The sequence below is a fragment of the Artemia franciscana genome, chromosome 13 (genome assembly GCF_032884065.1).
Source record: "Artemia franciscana chromosome 13, ASM3288406v1, whole genome shotgun sequence".
Lineage (NCBI taxonomy): Eukaryota > Metazoa > Arthropoda > Branchiopoda > Anostraca > Artemiidae > Artemia > Artemia franciscana.
The window spans coordinates 25,601,016-25,624,506 of NC_088875.1; the positions used below are offsets into that span (position 1 = coordinate 25,601,016).

Genomic DNA, 23,491 nt, shown 5'->3' on the forward strand with positions numbered 1-23,491 from the left:
TAAGCTAATTTGTAAGTTACGTATATCTTTTACTAATAAATACATTCAATAAAAATTAAAAGTTCTAGTTGCCTTTTTAAGTAACCAAAAAATCGGAGGGCAACTAGGCCTCCTCCCCCACTCCTTTTTTCTCAAAATCATTCGATCAAAACTATGGGAAAGCCATTTAGCCAAAAAATATAAAAATGCAAATTTCTTTTCAATTATTCATCTGCCGAGAGCCAAAATCAAAACATGCATTGATTCAAAAACGTTCAGAAATTAAATAAAAACAAGTTTTTTTTAACCGAAAGCAAGGAGCGACATTAAAACTTAAAAAACAAACAGAAATTACTTCGTATATGAAAGGGGCTGCTTCCTCATCAACGCCCCGCTCTTTACGCTAAAGTTTTTACTGCTTTAAAAAGTAGAGTTAAGAGCAGCCTCTTTCATATACGAAGTAATTTTTGTTCGTTTTAAGTTTTAATGTCGCTCCTTACTTTCCGTTAAAAAAACTTTTTTTTTATTTAATCATACAGACATACCTGAAACAGAACCCCAGGGGCAGTCATTTGGCGGGGAAGGGGTCCTCAATAGGTGAAGGAATCTTGTAAACGAACTATTGATTAGAAATTATTTTAAAACTGTGCCCAAAAAATGGAGCAACTTCCTTTTTTTTTTCTTTTTTTTTAGTCTCCCATGCTAGCACCTGACTGGGCCATAAAAACAGCTTTTAGTATTTTTCATAATATTTTCTTTCTTCTTGCGAAAGCTTTTACAGTCATAAAAAAAAAATTGTGAGCGTCTCCGCCCCTCATAGCGGGGCAAAAGGAAAGGGAAGGTAAAAATTATTTAAAGACTATGACTCCACGGAAATTCAGATGGTGAAAAAAGCAATTTCCAGTCTCATATTGGTAAATAATTTTTATGGAAAGCAAACTAACAGAATGCACATAAAAAAAAAATGATGTTGACTTTTACTAATTTTCCATGGGTAATTTTGTGTTTATAAGTATTCAGGGAACAAGTTCTTAGGCCAAATTTAAGGATAAAATTGATTGGAGGGTGATCTAAAGTTATTCCAATGACCGATGAGTCCCGGGTGCTGGCAGCCCCATATTATCTAGAGTAAAATTTTAGCATAATTATTTTAACAAGAACAGTCAAAAAAAAAAAGTATAGCCCCGGGACAAAGGACTCAAGACGTGCAAACAATCCATTCAAATCAGAGGCTTTAAAATACTCATTTCAAAAGCTAAATATATTACACTTACGACCAGGTTCGGTTGAGATAGAGTAATCACTTATGGTGGATATACTGATTACTTGGACGTGCCCGAATTCTCTTTCTCTTCCTCGGAAACTTAGGTTGCTTGCACACTAAGAAAAGGCAGAACTAGGAATTATCAAAGGTCATTACTTATCTTCTGTGGTTCGGTTAAATTAAGCAGAATAATAGGGTTAGAAATAAAATTTCACAAAGTATTAATAGTACTGGGAGACGCTTTCGAACCTACCTCGGGAACAGGGACTTAATTTGCTATGTGGCAGGGTGGTGGTTGGGGGGGGGATTGGAAACTCACCCTTCCAGACCCAAGTTTGCAAATCAGGCTTCAGTGCCCCCCCCCCAGCTGAAATTTATTTTCTGCAAAATATTTTGTCAAAATTAAGATAAGCCTGCATAATTTAAGTATCCAGAGAGACAGGTTAGTTTTCTTTAGAATATCTTTGCCTTTATGGTAATATATGACTCGTTTTCCAATCTTCATTGTCATTTTCACATGATTTGGGAAAATTGGCTCCAACTTTGACCCTCCCCCCAGGATTTTGACGAATTTTTGCCAACACTTGGGAAGTCTTTCATACAAACATGGAGGGAGGATTTAGCCATTGACCTCCCTTAATTTGGTGGAATATATTTGGAAAGTGTGCCACATGGTGTAAAGGAGCAGAAGCTCCCCTCTCGGTACAGAAGCAATAGATTTTTCATTTGACGGATTAGCTTTCAAATGTCGAAGCATTGTAATAAAAAGTTGATCTTCAGCATAAGGAGCAGGAGTTTGGTTGAGGTGACAACAAGTCACGTATTAATAAAATCCTATTTCTATTGAGCAATAGAAATACACCTGATTGAAAAAGTAATTTTATACTAACATAAAACTTTAAAATAGCGAGCTAAGGGGTTGGGATGGTAATATACCTCGCCCCACACTTAGGATTGTTTTTAAAAGCGAACAGATAATGAACCAAAATATTTGTTTCGAGTGAAAATAAAGAGCACAATTAAAACTTATAACGAATAAAAAAAATTTATACGAGAAGGGTTTGTACCCCCTCCAACCCAGCTCTTTACCCTAACGTTTAACTTTTTTCTTCGTTCTTCCAGAAAGGACCCTCTAATACAAGAACAATCAATGTGATACAATTTTTTTTCTCAGACTTTTTTCAGAGTCACTTTGCTCTTTACTTTCAGAACTTATTGTTATTTAATTAAAATAAATATCAGGCTGCGAAATAGTATACTCAATTTTTTACTATTTGTCTCTTTTTTAAAGAAATTCACTTCGTCTCCTTAGAATCAGGACAATGTTCCAAGTATCTGTCTGCAAGTATCATTTACTCTTTAGACCTAAAACTAAATATTCCAATAGAAAATATTCAGAAACAAAAATAAACCTGGTTTTTGGAACTAGTCTTGGTTACGTACGGCTCAGAAAGCATTTGGATATCTTTTCTAACCAACACTATGGAGATAAAACGACTTTTCTTTTTCTAAGCCAGGAAACATTTTTGATATTTGTGTAAGTTGCAAGTTCATTAAAATGTCACTGAAGAATTCAAGGAGAATGAAGATGATTGATTTAGAATGCTCTTATAATTCATTATACAATTCAACAGTCAAAAGTAATCCGATTTTCATTATTGGATTTTTTAAAACTCTAATAACGCATACTTAATTATTACTAAAGCACAAGAATAATCGCTGATTAAATGCTGAATAGGCCCCAAATACCTCAACGGCACATGGTTTGGCGTTGAGAAAATGTAGTTTACAGGAAAATTTAGTTCATGCTTTTAATTGTTGCGGGAGCAGCACCTTTGTTCTGTCCTTTTTTTTTCTTTTCTTTTTTGTATGCCGCCAATTTCGGCTGATTTCGAGAAAGCGATTAGGAACCATGCGATTCCTATGGAAAGGTAAAATCTTAGGGCTGACTGATTTAAATGTCATTATAGGGTGCTAAACTCAGCGTAGTTTTTGGGTCAAAAGTGTTGGTTCTCGCTCATGCTTGAAACAGGGCCTACAGTGTGCGAATTGAATAGTACATCTCAAAGAGGACTATCTAACAAGTTGTTCCGCCAAGATCTTATTTTTTCAAGCCATATTTCTGCTTTTAAATAGAAAAAAAAACACTCAAACGTGCAAGTAGGCACCGACCGATTCAAAGTTGAAGATAGATTAAGATCTTAGAGTACTTCAGATTTGCAAATGTTTCTTGCCATTGCCCAAACATATTCTTGCTGTGATAAGCAGCAAAAGCCCGAGATAAAAAAAAGGAGTATTCTTCCAAGAGTCCAAAAGTTCTGCCCTCTATTTTTACACAAACTCAAATTCTGAAATTGAGGTAGATGAATGGAGCCATATATACCTCCTAATATTTAATAGTTTTCATGGCACTTGGTATTAACCAAGTGACATATTGTAATCGCAAATTCTGTCGGTCTGTCTGTCTGTCGGTCCCGGTTTTGCTACTTTGGGCACTTCCAGGTAAGCTAGGACGATGAAATTTGGAAGACGTATCAGGGACCGGACCAGATTAAATTAGAAATAGTCTTTTTCCCGATTTGACCATCTGTTGGGGAGTGGGGGGCCCGTTAATTCAGGAAAAATAGAAAAATAGAAATATTTTTAACTTATGAACAGTTGATCGGATCTTAATGAAATTTGATGTTTGGAAGGATATTTTGTCTCAGAGCTGTTATTTTAAATCCCGACCGGATCTGGTGACATTGGGGGGAGTTTGGGGTGAAGGAACCTAAAAACATGGAAAACGCTTAGATTAGAGGATTGGGATGAAACTTGGTGGGAAAAATAAGCAGAAGTCTTAGATAGTTGTATTAGGTATTTGTAACTTACGAAAGGGTGACCAGATCTTAATGAAATTTGATATTTAGAAGGATCTTGTGCTTTAAAGCTCTAATTTTAAATTCCGACCAGATCATGTGACATTGGGGGGAGTTGGAGGGGAAAACCGGAATTCTTGGAAAACGTGAAAATTGGGGTATTTTTATCTTACGAATAGGTGATCGGATCTTAATGAAATTTGATATTTAGAAGGAATTCATGTTTCAGAACTCTTGTTTCAAATCCCGACCAGATCTTTTGACATTGGCGGGAGTTGGAGGAGGAAATCTTGGAAAACACTTGGAGCGGAGGAATCGGGATGAAGCTTGGTGGATAGAATAAGCACATGTCCTTGATACGTGATTGACGTAACCGTACCGAATGCGCTCTCTTTGAGGGAGTTGGGGGGAGGGGTTCATTGATTTGGCGATTTCGGTGCTTCTGGACGTGCTACGACGATGAAAATTGGTAGGCGTGTCAGGGAGCTGCACAAATTGACTTGATAAAGTCGTTTTTCCAGATTCGACCTTCTGGGGGCTAAAGAGAGAGGAAAAATTAGAAAAAAATGAGGTATTTATAACTTACGAGTGGGTGATCGGATCTTAACGAATTTTGATATTTAGAAGGACATCGTGACTCAGAGCTCTTATTTTAAATCCCGACCGGCATTAAGCCTCTGATTTTCCTTTTAAATCAATATATTGATTCTTAGAATTTTGTTAGAGCTCATACCATATGAGCTCTTGGCTCTTAGCTCTTCTTGCCTCGTCACAAGTGCCATATTAGCTCTTAGCTCTTGTTTTCATTGGTAAAGAAATTAGAGCTTACTCTTCGCTCCATTAATAGTAGTAATTAAACAAATAAAAAATCCAAGTAAAATCATCAAAATAATGATGATTTGCAGAAACATGGTCCCGTTTTTTGACTTTTGCACGAATGGAATTGAATTTGTTTTTGCTTTCGAAAAACAAATTATTCTTCCGAAAACAAATTGTCCATAAAATGAACCGAATACGAATGGTATTTTTATCTTTTGGACCAAAACAGCAAAACATTAGCTTGCATGCATGGTGTATCAGACAGTTCTTGGTAACGAACTGTAGTAAGGAGTGACCTGGCTCGATAGTAACCAAAACTCTAAAAAACAGAATTTTTATGACAATAGTTAAATCAAAAGAATCACATTTTAATGCTGATTTTAAATATATAAGTTTCATTAAGTTTAGACTTACCCATCAAAAGTTAAGAGCCTGAGAAAATTTACCTTATTTTAGAAAATAGGGGGAAACACCCCTTAAAAGTCATAGAATCTTAATGAATCTTAATCACACCATCAGATTCAGCGTATCAAAGAACCTTACAGCAGAATCTACAAAAATGTGGAATTTTGCATTTTTTGCCACAAGACAGGTCACGGATGCGTGTTTATGGTTTTTTTTTTCCAGGAATGATCGTATCGACCCAGTAGTCTTAGAATGTCGTGTGAGGGCTCATTCTAACGGAAATTAAAAGTTCTAATGCCCTTTTTAAGTGATCGAAAAAATTGGAGGGCACCTATGCCCCCTCCCACGCTCATTTTTTTCCAAAGCCACCGGATCAAAATTCTGAGATAGCCATTTTATTCAAAATAGTCGAAAAACCTAATAACTATTTCTTTGGGGACGACATACTCCCCCACAGTCCCCGTGGAAGGGCCTGCATGTTACAAATTTCGACCAGTGATTACACATAGTAATGGTTATTGGGAAGTGTACAGACGCTTTCAGGGGGATTTTGTTGGTGATGGGATGGGGTTGTGTGGGGTGGGGGGACTTTCCATGGAGGAATTTGTCATGGGGGAAGAAAATCTCCATTAAAAGGGCGCAAGATTTCTTAGCAGTTTTTTTAAGAACAATAAGAAAATAAATATGGAAAAATTTTTTCAACTGAAAGTAAGGAGTAGCATTAAAAATAAAACGAACAGAAATGATTACGCATATGAGAGGTTCACCTCCTCCTAATACCTCGCTCTTTACGCTAAAGTAATTTTATTAATTTCAACTGTTTACTCTAAGGCCTTTGGGATTCAGGGGTCATTCTTAAGGGATTGGGACAAAATTTACGCTTTAGTGTAAAGAGCGAGGTAATGAAGAAGGTGTGAAACCCTCATATACGTAATAAAAACATACAAATATAGAAGATCGTTACGTAAGGTAATTTGTAAGTTACGTATATTTTTACTAATAAAAACCTTTTTAAATAACCAAAAAATTGGAGGGTACCTAGGCGTAGCCCCCCCCTCCTTTTTTGTCAAAATTGTCCGATCAAAACTGTGAGAAAGCCGTTTAGCCATAAAAATAAATTAATATTCAAATTTTAATTATTCATGTGTGGAGAGCCAAAATCAAAACATGCATTAATTTAAAAACGTTCAGAAATTACATTAAAAAAACAAGTTTTCTTAACTGAAAGTAAGGAGCGATATTAAAACTTAAAAGGAACAGAAATTACTCCGTATATGAAAGGGGCTGTTCCCTCCTCAACGTCCCGCTCTTTATGCTAAAGTTTTTTACTGTTTTAAAAAGTAGAGTTGAGAGAAAGAGTCAAACTTTAGCGTAAAGAGCGGGGTGTTGAGGAGGGAACAGCCCCGTTCATATACGGAGTAATTTCTGTTCGTTTTAAGTTTTGATATCGCTCCTTACTTTCGGTTAAAAAGACTTGTTTTTTTTAAATTTAATTTTAAAAGAAACAACACAGATTGGGTGTCAGTATATACCGAGCAAAGTAGATTATAAACGGGAACGGCACGTTTTTAGATCGTCTTAATCAATGCTTTGGGGGATGTTGAACAAATAAAAACGCACTGTGTGCATGCAGGCTCTCAAATGGGGTTATCAGTGAAACCTCAGGAACGGCTTAGGTTGTTAAGTTGAGGCTTTCAGGGCATTTTAAGGGGAATACCTGTACTAACCAAAATGCACTATGTGGATTTGGTTATTACCATAACTGTTGCTAATACTACTGCTACGACGACTACTAGCCTACTACTACTACTGAGGCTAAGGGTATTAAGGGTAAAACTCTCAGTGGGTATATATGGGGATGATGAACTAAATCAAAATACACTATGTGCATGCAGGCTGTCAAAAGAGGGGGTTGGCACTTTCAGTGCATGTGGAAGGAGATTTTAACTAACCCAAAGCCATAAGGAGTTAAGTTGAAATGCTAAGGGCATGTAGAGAGGGATGTTGTGCTAACAAAAAGAAATTGTGTGTTTGGTACTACTACTACTACTACTATTTTGCAAATTTTGTTGCTCTTTTGTTAGTTCAACATCCCCTTAAGCATGCTCTATTCTTTAAGTATATTGGTTAGTTCAACACCACCCTGAATATGCACTGAAAGTGCCAACTTAATACTCTAAGCTGGTCCCGAGGCATTGCTGATACCTCAGGTTGTCATGAGTTCCTGAGCTGACAACCTGCATACGGATAGTGTGTTTTGATTTAGTTCAACATCCCCCTCCAGCTTTTCCCAAGAATTTTTGCCTTAATACCCTTACTGTAAGTTTTTCAAACGTAAAACTACCATAAATTTCCTTCAGTACTTAAATGAAACCCAAAACGAACAGAAAATACTATAAACAACCGAGTCAAACTCAAAACAAGCAAAAACTAAGAGGACTAGGCCTGGTACCTCCTGATTCTTCTAAAGACGAGAAAGTAATTCGTATTTTACTGAAAACAAAATACATTTAAATGTTTTCTTTTATTAACCTTAACGAATCCAAAATTATACTTTCAAGAGGGAATATTAGTATATATATTAAACTGTCAATCCATTTTCACTTTTTTTTCAGTAATTTTGGTTATGATCGTGACTTCTTTTTTTTATGTCATGAGAAATAAGACACCTAGCTAAAAACAAGGATTGTTTTCAGTAAAGTGCAATTTATGTTTCGGTCTTTAAAAGATACGGGATGGGGTCAAGCCTACTCCTCTTAGTTTTTGTTCGTTTTGAGATTGGTTCGGTTATTTATTGTAATTTCTGTTGTTTCTGTGTTTCATTTATTTATTGATAGTATTTTATGGCCGTTATACGCTTGCATAAATTATTTGACTTTATTTCTGCTCATCTTTAGTTCATTGTATCTCTTTACTTTCTTTGAAAAATGTCTTTTATGAAAACTCGTTTTATGTTAATGTCAAGAAAGAAAACTTTTCCAGAAGCAAATTGAGAAAGGGATGAACTTTTGAAATACCAACGAAGTGGGACTTAATGTCCTTTCCTTCCCCTATCCCTCCCCCCCTTCGTTTTTGATTTGCAAAATTCTATTCTTATTTGACGGCTGATATTTGAAAATCTCAACTGACATTTTAACATAATCAACAACTACGTCATTCTTCCCTAAAATTTGAAACTTCTGTAAAACGAATCACGTCTAAAAGGATTTATAAATGGCAATCTACGAGAAAATTTGTTTCCGAAAAACAAAGTCACAGCAAAATAAGAAGATAAGAATATATCCTGTCGCTTTTGCAAAATATTTTGCCAAAAAAATCCGGGGAGCTCATAAAAAATGCGACAATGTTAAGAAATAAAAAGGTCTTAGAAGCGTCAAGCTTTTCGCCTGGCAACCAGTTAGAGTTTTTAGAAGTTTCATTACTTGGATTGCCAACATTGTTACGAATTGTTGGTTAGCAAGATGGAGGGGTGCCAAAATGGAAAATATTTGGGAAATCCGTGGTAACAAAGTCACAAGACCTGGAATGAACTTAAATCACTGTAGAAGCTTGAAATGGAAAAAAATAAATTTATTTTATATTATGTTGTTTGTATAGAAGGCAGTTAGTAATCTAGAGGATGCATACTTTAACTTACATTAGCATCTCCATCTTGAATTTTTTTATTTTTCATTATATATCTTTTCTTGCATGTCCTTCAGACAATAAAGATTTCGCTTTGTTGGATAAAAAATATGCCAACAAAATATCATTCAGTAAGTAGAATTTAAGTGTAGAATAAACGAGTCCTTAAGAATATTGAGACCAGAGCTGAGTTGGAGGAGGAGTGTTTCACAGTACATTGCGTCAGGTGCCTTAACGATTGCGCGCATTTTTAATAACAGTAGTGTGTATTAAAAGCCAAGGAATATGAATAGACATGTTCTTCCAATTTTAGGTTCTATAATTTTTGTTTTTGAGTACCGAAAGGAAGGAGTTGTTTTTCTGTGAAATAAGAAAAAAAGAAGTTAAAAATACGCAGAGTTGATAAAAGAAAAGAACAATCTAACAATTGGGAATTAAGAGAGATTATACTGGGTTACTAAAAGCTTTATTGATTTCAACATCTTTCCCTGTTTAAATCTTTCCAGTAGGTTTGGCACCGTCAAACAGTTCGTTGTAAAGAACTGTAAGTAAAGAGCGATCATCCCAAATAGAAATTTGCTAACAATATGTGAACATAAAGCTTTTATGCTTATACGATGATTCAAGAAGGTAAAATTGACTAAGTTCAAAGTTACCCATAAAATGTCATTACATCTGGTGTAAGTTACACCATAGAACTCAAGTGTAACGAATTTGAACGGAATACGCCTAATCGAGTGGTTCAATCCTTTACGCATGATTTTGGTTGTTTCTCAATCTATTTGAAATTACGTGAAATACTTTGCGCCTCCATTTCTCGTTTGTTGAGCTTTTTTATATAAAATTTCTTCACAGATTCTACTCTCCCTTCAAAATTCTTCCTAAAAATCTCGCTTTCCCAGGAGAGGGGCATTTACCCCTCAACCCTAAATAGCGAGAATCTTAACCCCAGATCAGCAAGCCACACTTAAGAAGAACAATCATTTGTTTTATCGGCAAATAAAATTCTTCTCAACTATCTCGTTCGCTCTCCCCCCCCCCAGATGGTCGAATCGGGGAAGAGACTATTTCTAATTTAATCTGGTCTGGTCCCTGATACGCCTGCCAACTCTCATCGTTCTAGCTTATCTGAAAGTGCCCAAACTAGCAAAACCGGGACTGACAGACAGATATACAAACCGACGGACAGAAACTGCGATCGCTATATGTCACTTGGTAAATACCAAGTGCCATAATAAAATACATTATCATGTTCATTGTATACAGACTGACGTTTCCATAGGAGAGCAGCCTGGCTATGACACCAGTTATTACGTCGTTTCTCTTATACTTTGTGCCTCCATTTCTCGTTTGTTGGGCTTTTTTATATAAAATTCCTTCACAGATTCTAATCTCCCTTCAAATTTCTTCTTTAAAACCTCGCTTTCCGAGGAGAGGGGCATTTATCCCTCAACCCTAAATAATGAGAATCTTACCCCCAGACCAGCAAGCCAGGCTTAAGAAGAACAATCATGTGTTTTATCGGCAAATAAAATTCTTCTCAACTATCTCGTTCGCTTGCTCCCCCACCCCCGAGATAGGTCTTATCAGGGAAAAGACTATTTCTAATTTAATCTGGTCTGGTCCGTGATACGCCAGCCAACTTTCATCGTCCAAGCTTATCTGAAAGTGCCCGAACGAGCAAAACCGGGACCGACAGATAGACATAGAGACCGACGGACAGAAACTGCGATCGCTATTTGTCACTTGGTAAATACCAAGTGCCATAATAAAATATATTATCATTATCATTGTATTTAGACTGACGTTTTTATAGGAGAGCATCCTGGCTATGACAACCGTTATCTTTTATTATGCTTTTTTTTATGAATAAAAGCATCAAAAACATACAGAGTAGTATTTTTGGCGAAACATGGCTAGTTATATTCAAAAATTTGAACCCCCTTTCATTTCTTGAAAAAGTAAAGTTTACTCTGAATCCGTGCCTTCCTGACTTTTCTTCATTTGGAGGAATATACTTGGAATAAGCGTGTAATACAGGTGGTAGGGGTAAGTACTCTTATTAATAAAATGGGAATTTACACGGGATTTCCAAACGGGTTTTGACAAATTATTTCTAAATATCAGAAGCCTGTGAAAAGAGTGAACTTTTCTCACTAAAAAGCTAAATATAAAAATATTTTTATTTAGTGTGTAAAGTCAAATACACATAAATACACCCCTGCTCTCGAGATATTAGATTATAAAAAATTTTACTTTTGCATAAGGATCAGCGATTTGAGGCCTTCAAATTATGCAAATAATTATGTGAGCTATTTACAAGTTTGTAAGTGAATTTGGGAATTATATTATTTTACAATTGTATTTTAAAAACGATATATTCTTCGTCTAACAAGGATAGCAGCGTTTAGTGTGTCGAGATGTCCTCTGCCAAATTTCGAAATGCCTGGTTCTGGAATATAATTCTGTCACAATATTTTATTGTATATAGAGATGACAGTGGAGTCAAAACTGCCTTAAAGCTTCAGACATGGTTGGTTATTTGTTCCAGAAAAGGAATTTTTACGTTTATTAAAGGAAAATTTACTGTGGAAATAGTAATTAAAATGCCTCTCTTTCCCGGCCATACTTACTCAAAATTAAAATGTAAATGAGTTTTTCTCGGAAGGCAGTGAGAAGAAAGCCAAGAGTTTTCCATCATCATTTCTTTCGTTCTGAATGACTTTATTAAAATTTTCTAATTGGAATTGCCTAGAATATTCTATTGCTATCTTTTGGCGTTCTTTGGGAAACGAGGGTCATAATTATTTTTGATGCACTGTAACTTCATTATCTAAGAAAAATTAACTCTTATGCATAGAAAATTTCCTGTCGACTTCGTAGGTTTCTCATTAACAAAATCCAAATCCTCGCATCTTTTTTAATCCTATTAGGGCATCTTTTTTAAAGGAATTATTTCCTCTTTTAAGATTAAAAGTTTAATAAGTACCCTTGAGCAATTCGCCTCAACTGGCTCTTATTGTCTGACTGAAGGAAGCCTTCCGTCCCGAAGTCTTTAAGAAAGTCTTTCCAAGAATCGAAAGAAAGTTTCGGAAACGAGACTCAAATGAGGCATAGGAAAAAGTTAAGACTGGTGCTCAATCTAAAAAAAAAAGAGATTCAGTACTTTTCTCATTGTTCATGCATAAGGAAGGCAGAATTTAATAAGTTTTCTAACTTTTTAATGAGGGACAAGCCAGACTGCAAAGGAGTATTAGAAAGGCTAACTCTCCTCATCCCATGCAATTGGAACTATTTTAAGAGAGTTTTTGAACAAGAGTCCCTGTTCTCTAAGCCTCTGAAGAACATTATCTGGAAATCCGAAAGTTTGGTATTTCTTGTCCCCAAAAATTAGCTACCTCTCGTTATGCTTTTAGGATTTTGGTTAGTTTATCAATTAAATAAAGTTTACTTATTTGGTTTCATAAAAGTTTGAAAAAAAAAGCTTCTGAATTTATTGCGCTCTTCTTTTGTTTACTTGATGAAATTACAGAGTTCTGATTACTCATCAGGCTATTTTTGACAAAAAAAAAATTATTTTGTTGAAATTGTAAAGCCGATTGACTTGCTTTCAGCTCTTTTTGCAGTTGAAAAGATGCAGAAAGGTCACACAAAAAGAAACAGAGTTATTGTCCTGAATGATGCTATATTTGCATGGAGGAATAGCGCTGTATTTACGGGTATCGTCAACATTTAAATGCCATTATTTCTTCTTTAAATAGATGTCGCCCTGTTCAAGTTGGAAAATAGGAATTTGAGTTTTACAAGTAGAATTTTCATATTTAAGGCTCCCAAACAGTAACACTTTTTATATTAATTATCCAGAAATTCGATTTAAGGTGGTACTGCCTGTATTTTAATGGAACTTTCGTACATTTTATAGAAAACCTGATATATTTCGGACAGGATAGATTTCTTTTTTATAGTATTTTTAAATATGTAAGCAAAAAATGTTTTGCTTAGTTTGTGGAAAATCTTATGTTTAGAATCATAGATTTACAAACCTGGTATAGATTTTATAATGATATTACACGACGTTTGAAACAGAGTTATAATGTAGATTTAATTCAAGTGAATTTGTTGCGAAACGTGATATATTTTTTTTTAAATGCTTTTTTATATTCGATTCATTGAAGTTGATGGTAATGTACAATATCCACTAAAGAGCAATAACTATGTCTAATAAGCCTACTCGCAAATCGGGCATATATTATTGAAACTACCTACCTGCACTACCTGCATTTTAATAATGATTTCGTATATTTAAACAAAAAAAAACAAATAATGCGTTTCAGATATTTTGTTAGGTGAGCCGTTTTGTGAAAATATCAATGTGTTTATTCATCAAAGTCAGGGAAATTAGCAGTAATAGGCGAAGCTTTTATTTACTCCTGTATGAAAACATAAAAGTGATGAGTTTTCAGAAGTGTAGCTAATGAAATCCACTGGGTCCAGTCCCACTAACCTTTTTCAAACCAGTTTATTTAGTTAGCAAAAGTTTCTAACTTAATAACTAATAATAGTATCTTATCGGCCATGTGCTGACTTGGACCCAGCCACTGACAATCTTTCCAAGGGATAGGATGTCTTACGCTTAAAAAAAGGTTTTTCACTCAAATTTTTTGAAAAGAAAAAAATTTAGGTTTAAATTCACTGCAATTTTCATGTCATACTGTTTTTCTCTTTTCTTTGCTAAGTGTAGCCTTCTTTTCTCACCTTCAGAGTGCAGTTTATAGAAACTATCAAACGTGCTAAGTTTTAATATGTTTTTGTATATTAATCAAATAATTATTTTAGGTTTACATGGTTTATTCCCCGGTCCTTCTCCTCTGCAAGGCGCAGCTGACCTATCAGCAGGTAAGAATGCTTAAATAGATTAAATAACAAAAACAAGTTTTTTCAACTGAAAGTAAGGAGCAACGTTTAAATTTTAAAACGAACAGAAATTATTACGTATATGAGGGGATTCGCCCCCTAGTGAATATCGCACTCTTTACGCTAAAGTTCGAATTTTGTTCCAACTCTTTAAGAATGATTCCTGAATCACAAAGGCCCTTTAGTTAGAATAAATAGCTTTTTGAAAGTATTAAAAATACTTTAGCGTAAAGAGCGAGGTATTGAAGAGGGGGCGAAACCCCTTATATACGTAATAATTTCTGTTTGTTTTAAGTCTTAATGTTGCTCCTTACTTTCTGTTGAAAAGCTTGTTTTTATAATTAAATTTCTGATGGTTTTTTAAATAATACTGGGAAATCCTGCCCCCCCCCCCCTTCATGGAAAATTCTATATCCCCATGAAAATGTCCTCCATGGAAAGATCCTCCAATGTAACCCCCTGCCCCAGACCCCCCAGAACAAAAAATCCCGAAAACGTCTGTGTGCTTCTCAATAACCAATACTGTGTGCAAACAATGGGCAAAGTTCATAACTTGCAGCTCTTCCCCGGGGACTGTGGGGAATTAAGTCATCCTCAAAGACATAGTTATTTAGATTTGTCGACTATGCGGAACAAAATGGCTAACTCAAAATTTTGATCGGGTGACTTTGGGAAAAACGAGCGTAGGAGAGGGCCTAGTTGCCCTCCAATTTTTTGGTCACTTAAAAAGTGCACTAGAACTTCTATTTTCGGTTTAAAAAGACTTTTGGTTACCACATTTAGCAGATAAGAGCTTCAAACCTCTGTAGTAGGGTTTTTTGATGCGCTGAATTTGATGGTGTGATTTTCATTAAGGTTCTATGACTCTTAGGGAGCGTTTCCCTCTTTTTCGAAAATATTTCAAATTTTCTCAGGGTTGTCACATTTGATGGGTAATAGTAAATTTAATGAAACTTATATATTCTAAATCAGCATAATAAGCCAATTCTTTCGATATGTCTATTGGTAAACTTAATGTAACTTATATATTCTAAATCAGCATAATAAGCCAATTCTTTCGATATGTCTATTGGTATCAAAATTCCGTTTTTTAGAGTTTCAGTTACTATTGAGCTGGGTTGCTTCTTACTTACAGTTCTTTACCACGAACTGTTTGATTGAAGATTTATTCACTGGGTGAAAGCTGATTTATTTAAAATGGAAGTAGACGATACCATCACATTTGCGGTCATTCAAAATACAATGTGTTTTATGCTTTGTAACACTAAAATTCACGCTCCACCAATTTAAACGAAGTTTGCCGAGTCTTTTGGTTTAATCATTTTCCCTGTAGGCCTATTTTGGCTGCTTTTCAACTTATTTAGAGTTAAACGATTTTTCCAATACGTTAAGTCTCCTTTTCTTATTTGAACTATGGAATTGGGGCTTTTTATATCAAAGTATTTTGCTATCTTGGAGCTAAAAAAAATCCTTGCTCACGCCACTGTTTGCTGAAAACAGTCATTGTCCATTTTCACTTTATTAATTTTGTATTTATTCTCCAATTCATTTAATCCTAAAATGTTATCAAATTAGTTTCATTTCCTTATACATTTGAAAAATAGGTTTCCCAATCTAGGATTGTGCCAATCATTATTTTCTTCTTGTTTATTAAATTATTATTTTATTAATTCTTCTATTGATTTAATTATATTATTTTATTGCCTTTTTTCAAACATCAGAAAGCACAGTCGTTATCATTTAAACGTTCGTTATTTCTATAAAAAAAACTAATCAAAGAACAAAATAATCATTTCTATTTCTCTGAGTTCTGAGTTCTTATATTTAACAGTAAATTTACATAAAAGAAAAATATTTCCAGCATAGTCTTCCCCTTAAGGCTACATGGCCAGGAAAGAACAGGGGGAGAAAAAATACCAGCAAAATATATGGACAAAATAAAAACAAAATCTAGTCGTCCGCCTCAAAAATTCTCAAAATCATAAGCTAGGCAGGGGTAGTGCATGACTTTACCAACTCAAATAAATATCCAAACCCAATACAGAGACAAAAAGCTCAATTATTAGCTCAAAATTCTCTAACGTTCTTTTTGAAGGCACCAAGTGAGTGGCAGCTTAGTGCAGACTCTGCGAGGGTATTCTGCATCATGAGACAAATTATCAGCGGGTTGCAATACTTCGTTTTTTGGAGAATATTTTTTTTTAATGGTGCTTTATTTCAATTTTTTTTTTGTTTAATTGCCACCACTAATAATATTAACAACCCACTGCAGTACCAAGCCGCCTGAGGCCAATACAGTTGCGCACGCTCCCAATCTATTGAAAGCTTCCCTCTTTACTCCCTCCTAAGAAGTTTCAATTTGCTTCAAATCCTTTCTTAGGACCTCTTCCCACCTCATTCCGGGACAACCTGGTTCTCTTTTGGCCTTAGATGGGTTGCGGAAAAGGACGATCTTTGGCAATCTGCCATCCTTCATCGGCAAAACATGTCCCAACCATCTCAGCCTTTCTCCATTTATAGCCCTACAAAGCGGAATAGAACCGCATTTACATACAGTTTACTGTTTGAAATATCGTCAGTCAGACGGGTACTTAAACCGTGGCAATTGGTTCGTTAAACATCTAGTTAATCCTCCTCCTTCTTCCGAAGCGTCCACATTCCGGAACTATACTTGACCGCTGTAATCACTGTAGCCTCAATATTCTAATCTTGGTTTGCAGACTGATCTTACTATTCTTCCGAACTTTTTCCAACTATAAAGAAGAACCTTGGGCTTGGCTATTCTACTTTTAACTCTGCATTCACCATCTATGGTAATAATACTACCCAGATAAGTGAAGCTATCCCCTTGATTGATCTTCCCGTTATCCAGCATTACCTTTATTAGTTCGGAGCGTCTCTTTTATTCTTATCTCTTCTTGGTTCATTTGTATTTTCATTTATTCCTCAAATTTAATTCATCTTTTTCCCTAATGTTTTTATTTTTAATTTCATAAGTAACCGTCGATTCCTTTAATTATTTTATTGGCTTTATTTTAGCATTCAAAAGCTCATTTAGATTTTCTTCCAATTGTCAATGATATCCGACTCCTACATTCATTCTGGCTCATCCGTTCCTTGCTTTTTATTTGTAGTCTTCTTTTCACTTATGATTTTATCCACTTCTTTTTTTTTTCTCCCTTTTAATTTTATTCCTCAGACATTACAGGCTATTTTATATCCAAATTATTTTATATCCAAATTACTAGTATTTTTCTATTCGTATTTTGTTTGTATATCCCAATCCTTTCTTTATATTTTATTTGTAAAGATTTTTATGCCTATGTTAATTCCACTTTTTAAATTTTTTTTTTTCATATTTTGATTTGACTCTCTAATCTTATTACTTTTTATTTCCTTAAACATTCGAAAGCGTACATTTTCAGTCCTAATTACCAATGCTTTTCTGATAAATTTATTAAAGTGAGCTTGCAGTCTCAGCATTAATTCCCTTTTATCGATAATCTCATATCCTGTCGATTACCCCAATTCTATTTCCACTATTAGACGCGGCATACTTAATAATCCCTGTATGCACGATTTACCGTTTCTTAGGAAAAGTCTGTATTGATCTCAAAAAAGCAAGGCTAAGCAATAGTTAGAAAAGAAAAAAAATCGATGATTTGAACAATGAGACAATTGATAAAAATCGCATTATTCAATGATGGCGAATGTTTAGGGGAGAGCTCGGGAAATCCTATTGTGCAGAGATCAGCTTATTTAACATATCAAATCAAAAATTCCTGACATTCGAGGCCTGAGTTTTTAATTAGTAACTTAACGGATAAGTGAGATAGGAAAGTTTTTCTTTTTTGTAGGACTAAAAACTATGGAAAATAAGTTAACTTTCAAACGTTGTGAAAACTGATAGAAAAAAGGGGGAAATTTCGAGTAGCGACGGATATGAATGAAAAAAGATTAGAAAAGTATTTTTCATTTTAGAATCGCATCGAGCAGATGTTGAAGGAAATTAAGCCATTAGAACGCTGCATTAATAATTAAGGATCCACTTTAAGCCCTTTAATTAGACTATTTTAAGTCTATTTTCTTGTTTCTTTCCCAGCTTCCTTTGTATCTGAATTGGAAAAAGTTTAACATTTTTCTGTCAGCTCACTAATGGAAAGATTAGAAGAGTTTGATTCAAAAATTTCACTAAACAAAGCAAATTACGTTAATTTCCATGAATTCCGAGTCTTAAGATAGTAAGAAAAAAGCAGTGAAGGCAAGTGTAAAATAATTTGGAGCACACTTGGCAAATATCTGGAAAGATCGGCCAGACACAAGGTTTTAAGCTGCTCTTACTCGATCAGTATTATTGTCGATGACATAGATTGATGGACGGCTCAGACGGCGTTCCTAAAGTTCGTAAAGTCGTTCGCAAAGTGTCTTTCCGTAAAGTTTTCACCGCTCATATGAGCCTTGTATTTTACATGCGTTTTGCGCAGCAAACTATTCAAGTTTCTGAAGCATTTCATATTTCGGAGAAAAAATCGTGAAGAAATAAGGAGCTAGTGGTGTGAGTATAGTTTAATGAGACATAAGGGCTTGTTACATATTCTGTTTTCAGGACCAAGCATATCAAGATTCCCTGGTTTTTCCTATTTTCTTGTGAAGTTGACAGTGGTGCCAAAAATCCTGGCAAGAATTCTGTCCCATAGCACCCTAGATATTTAGTGCAAAATATTAAAACTAAATTCCAAACTACTGATGTCTACTACAATTGAAATCAGCATATCTTCAGTTTCCTGATTCCACATTTCCAAATCTGTTTAGAAGTTTTGCTCTGGAACTCTTTCCCTATTGGTCAACTTATGAACTTTACAAAAAAAGTTAACTAAAGTTTAACTTTAATGTTTGCTCACGTAAAGGTTTACGGAAGGTTAACGAAGTAACTTTACGAACTTTGCGAACAACTTTACGATTTTATGAACGCCGTCTGATTCGTCTGTAATACAATAATACTTACCTCCTAGATGTACAACGTACCTCCAAAAATAATGAGACTGTCCACTGCGTGTGGCCTTCAATCTGCAACAGAGCGCTCTCAATGAATGGTTTTGATGGCAGGATCTCTTGCTTGAACATCGGACCACACGGCAGTCACTTCGGAACAAGTGAGCAGTGAAACTGTGAGTGTTTATCGTTGTGCCAGTTGTGCCTGTTTTCCACTTTGGTCACGAAATAAACATCAAAAAATGGAGCGGATGATAAAGCTGAAATACGCCATCAAATTCTGTATTCACTCGGACAAAACTGCTTTAGAGATTCTTACCTTGATTGAGCAGACCTAGAGAGGAAATGCCATATCGAAAGCCCAGGCTTTTTGTTGCCGTCTGAGACAGCTGAGGACACAGAATTGATCCGGACACCCTTTGACGAGATCTTTGAGAAAAATATGCCAAAAGTTAAAGGATTCAAACCTTCAATTCACTGTGCAATTAATAGCGGAAGATTATTACGTCTGCTTGTCATCAACAACAAAATGTTGCAATCGAGGATGTCAGCATGTGAGAAATTCTTTGCAAAATTGATGTTAAAAGTGCTGAGTAATGAACATAAACAAAAAGGAGTTGACCTCTGCTGTGAGATGGTGAAGGTTGTGAAAGCTAAAGTAGGCTTTTAGACGCTGTAACAACTGGTGACGAGGCATGGGTCTTTCAATATGACCCTGAGACCAAATGTTAAAGTTCTGAGTTGCACAAAAGGGAGTCTTCGCGGTCTTAGAAGGCGAAAATGGCGAGTCTAAGGTAAAGATGATGTTCATTGTCTTTTTTGACAACCGTGTGCTGATACACAGCGAGTTTAAGCCTCAGGTATAGACTGTTTACTCCACTTTCTGCGAAGATATCCTTGTATGACTGCAAAGAAAAGTGATGAGAAGATGACGAGAGATTGCCAATAGGCAAAAGCCCAGCCATGGCAATGGTTCAAGCAGCATTGCCTTCCATGTGACATCAAACCTGGTCCAGGTCGGGTTGAAACTTTGCCAAAGCCTCTTTGTAGTTGATATTTAAGTGCAACGTACCTTTTCCCGCCCCCCAAATTAAAAAAACACACTGAAAGGTCGCCATTTCAATAACCTTATCGACATCCAGAAAGCGGCAATCAATTCTTTAAAAGGCATTTCGCAAGCTGACTTCCAGGGAGTCTAAAGATCATGGAAATATGGTTGCCAGCGGTGGATCAACCCGAATTCTGATTAATTTTAAGGTTTTGTTCAAACCTAGGCCAATAAATTCCTATTTATTGACATAGTCTCATTGATTGTTGGTCGCACCATGTATCTATATCTTTTTGGTTAAAAAGATAATTAAAAATATCAAAGAGAACAAAAGGACATAGAATAAAAAGCGAAGACGATGAACCATCCTCCCCCCCCCCCAAAAAAAAAAAACCTTGAAAGAATTTTGTTAAGACAAAAATTAGTAAATTTTCAATTCAATGATTGGTTTGGAACATTTTTGAATATAGTACTTTGTAGTCGCACTTACTTGTATGTAACGTTGGAATATAATCATATCTACTCTTTTTATTGTTTAAATGCGGCGGTGTTAATTGTTATAGAACTGATAAATTTTGATTCAGGCATATTTTCACTTTTGAGCATTTTGAGAAAAAAAAGCCTTTAAAATTAGCGAACCCTTATGTTTTTTTGTTTTTAATTACAACAAGCTACTCAGAAGTAGTCATTAGAGAGCAGGGGGCTTGATTCCTCAAGTCCCACCATATATGCAACCATGTATTTAACTAATCGTCAAATTATCTTAAATCAATATTTTACAAGTCTTTTCTTTCGACTGCTGATTTCTGTTCGTTTGCATTCTATTTTACTCGGTCTTACACAGTTCCTTACATACTCTCATGTTTTTTTTTCTCTTTTTTTTAGAAGGTATAAAAGTTGTTTATTGCTCTACAAAGGTACTGATAGTGCCTAAAATAACTATTGCCCTCTCGATTTCCAAATAAATAATGATCTTTTTATGATTCCTGATGTTTAATAATAAGGGAACACTGAATTAAAAAGATAAAAAGGTCAAGATATTTATAATTTAGGCTGAATGACAACCCTATCTGGTTGTAATTTTGCAAAGGTTGTAATTCTGGTTGTAACTTTTAGATGAAGTAAATCAGTAATATTGGATATATTCCAGCCATTTATTGACGGAAATCTTTTTCACTTAACCTTTTTAATGCTTTTAAAACTAGATTAAAGAGTAAAACATATGATTTTTCCTGGGTTCATGAAAAATTCGCGAAAAACTATGGAGTTCCAAGGCTACTGAATTTACCGACGAAATAAAAAATAAATAAAAAACAACCACAGTAAACAAACTGACAAAATAAAAATGCACCTGTTTTTGAAGCTTATGGAGAAATGAAAACACCTTTCTCTAAAAAATAGTCAGTCGAAAAATCCTTTTGCTTTTACAAAGTAATAAAATTCCATTTTTAAAACGCTCGTTTTTTAATTATTCAATCGAATTTATTTTGTTTTTACTCTCTTTTTTGCTTTTCTTATTTAGTTTTTGCTAAAAAGTATTTAGATTGAAAGTTTAGAATAAAGTATTGAAATGCTAGGTTTCTTTGGACTGATTTTCTAGTACCTTGATGCTGAATACCTGAAATTCGGTCTACGTTCCAAGACGATATACTTTTTTTTTGCTAGTTCGGAGTTTGAATAAGATAAACAAGCATAAAATTCTAGATGAAGGGTTTTTGCATCTCTGGAAAGTATTTGGTTTAGGTAATGAAAGCCTTCGGGAATGGATCAAGAGAAAAAATCGTACCCGTAAAAATGCCTCCAAGCTCCTGTCTAAACTCTTCCCTATTTCTAAGGCTTAGAAGATTATATAGAAGACAGAGTCAAAATCTTTTTGATTCTATGTCTCAAAATAATAATACAATGGTTGGAATAGGATCTTACGCCACATTAAGATTTTTTTTTAATTAAATACATCTTATTAATCAGGATGTGGCTAAGGTGCTAAGTTTAGAACACTTTTTTTGGGTGTCATTTTTGCTGTACGTCTATTTTCGAAAGTTTTGCTTTTATAACACAACTTTTGTCCAAGTTCATTGAGAGTCATTGTCCTTTGAATGTGAAGAGCGGCCCAGGCTTCCTAAAGTATATTAGGCCTTGGATCCATTTCTGTAAGTTTCATTTACCTAACTCAACTACTTCCCACAACAGGAAAAAAAATATCATTTAGAATTAGTACCTAAAAAAAATATTGCCTACTTATATACTTTTCATCTGATTTGCTAATCAAAATATCCAAATGTAAATTTGGTATTCGTCGATAAAAAAAAATATAAAATCTGCTAGAGATTTTGCTCAGTGCCTGAAGTGGTAAAATCAAAATTACCCACAATAACAACGCTATTAATGAGTCTCATGCATAATTTGGAGGTTTGAGCCATATTCAAGCGTAAGTTACGTGTTATGACTCTGGATTTTAGTTGACAGTAGTTGAAGTGCAGAAAAACTTCAATCGTTTTACCATCTGCAGTTGCAGCTACATTGACCGTTTTATCTTTAAACTCTAGTTGAGTTTTCGTGACCTCTGTCATTGAGTAGAGCCATCGTGTTGGATTTAGTACACTTTTAGGATGTTAGGAAATTTCCTTCTTGATATTTGAATTTTCGATAAAGATAGTCTTAGAGCACTTGAAAAGCTTTTTATTTAAGTTCCTCTGACAGTGTTTGGAATAGGTAAAAAAATTAGTGAACATTTCAAAACATTTTGCCAATCTCATAAAGAAGCCAACTTCCGAAGTGCAGACCTTCTCAGCACTACAATCAGAACTATGATTTACATGAGTTTAGTCAGGTCAACTATTATCAACTCTCATAGTTGAGGATCTAAACATATTTTATATGATTGACTATTTAGAGAATAATTTCGAAGTATGGTTTTCTGGAAATTGGGAAAACCAATTTCTTGTTAATTCAATTTTCGTCTCTTCTATTGAACGTTAGAATCAAGAAAAATCCCGTATCATTGGTAAATATTGGCTATGGCATAGTCAACAAGTGCGACTACGGCGTGACTTGGGCATAAGCTTATATACGCATTCTAGATCACTGTTACATCTTATCACTGTTGCTGATATAAGTACATCTTTTACTGCTTAGTTAAAAGTTTTTGATTAGCGGCAAACGTAGCCAGTTATCATACCTCAGTATTTAGAAAAATTGTAGTTTCGGCTTGAAGACTTAATAAGGTCAATAATAAAAAGGACTTACTAATGTCCTGTCTTTAGAGCCACGGCTTAACGCTGAACATATATACAAATATTTATTTTGGATTTCTATATTTTGGAAAGGTAGTTGCTTTGAAGCAAAATGTTCAACTTAAACCGATGAATCTATATGTGTCCATGCAACAATAAATCCAACAATAGTCTTGTGAGCAGGAAATCTAAGAGAATGCTTTACCCGGTGGTCAGTAGGCTCGTGGAATAAGCCCCCAACAGAATTACTTTCAGGAGCACTTTCTTTGAATTCCTTTAGGAAGAGTTTCATATGTTTATGTTTGTCTCTTATTCTATTTACTGTTGATTTTCGCAAGTGATTTGTAAGCCACTA

At 34.9% G+C, this 23,491-nt stretch overlaps 1 protein-coding gene across 4 annotated transcripts in view; it reads left to right on the forward strand.

The window, feature by feature from the left end:
• Positions 1 to 23,491, forward strand: part of LOC136034715 (protein abrupt-like) — a 159,503-nt gene that overhangs the window by 119,070 nt on the left and 16,942 nt on the right. For all 4 annotated transcript variants that reach the window (XM_065716072.1, XM_065716073.1, XM_065716071.1 and 1 more), the window contains one exon: positions 13,786 to 13,845. In XM_065716072.1, the coding sequence (XP_065572144.1) occupies positions 13,786 to 13,845 (60 nt within the window). The remainder of the gene's footprint in view (positions 1 to 13,785; positions 13,846 to 23,491) is intronic.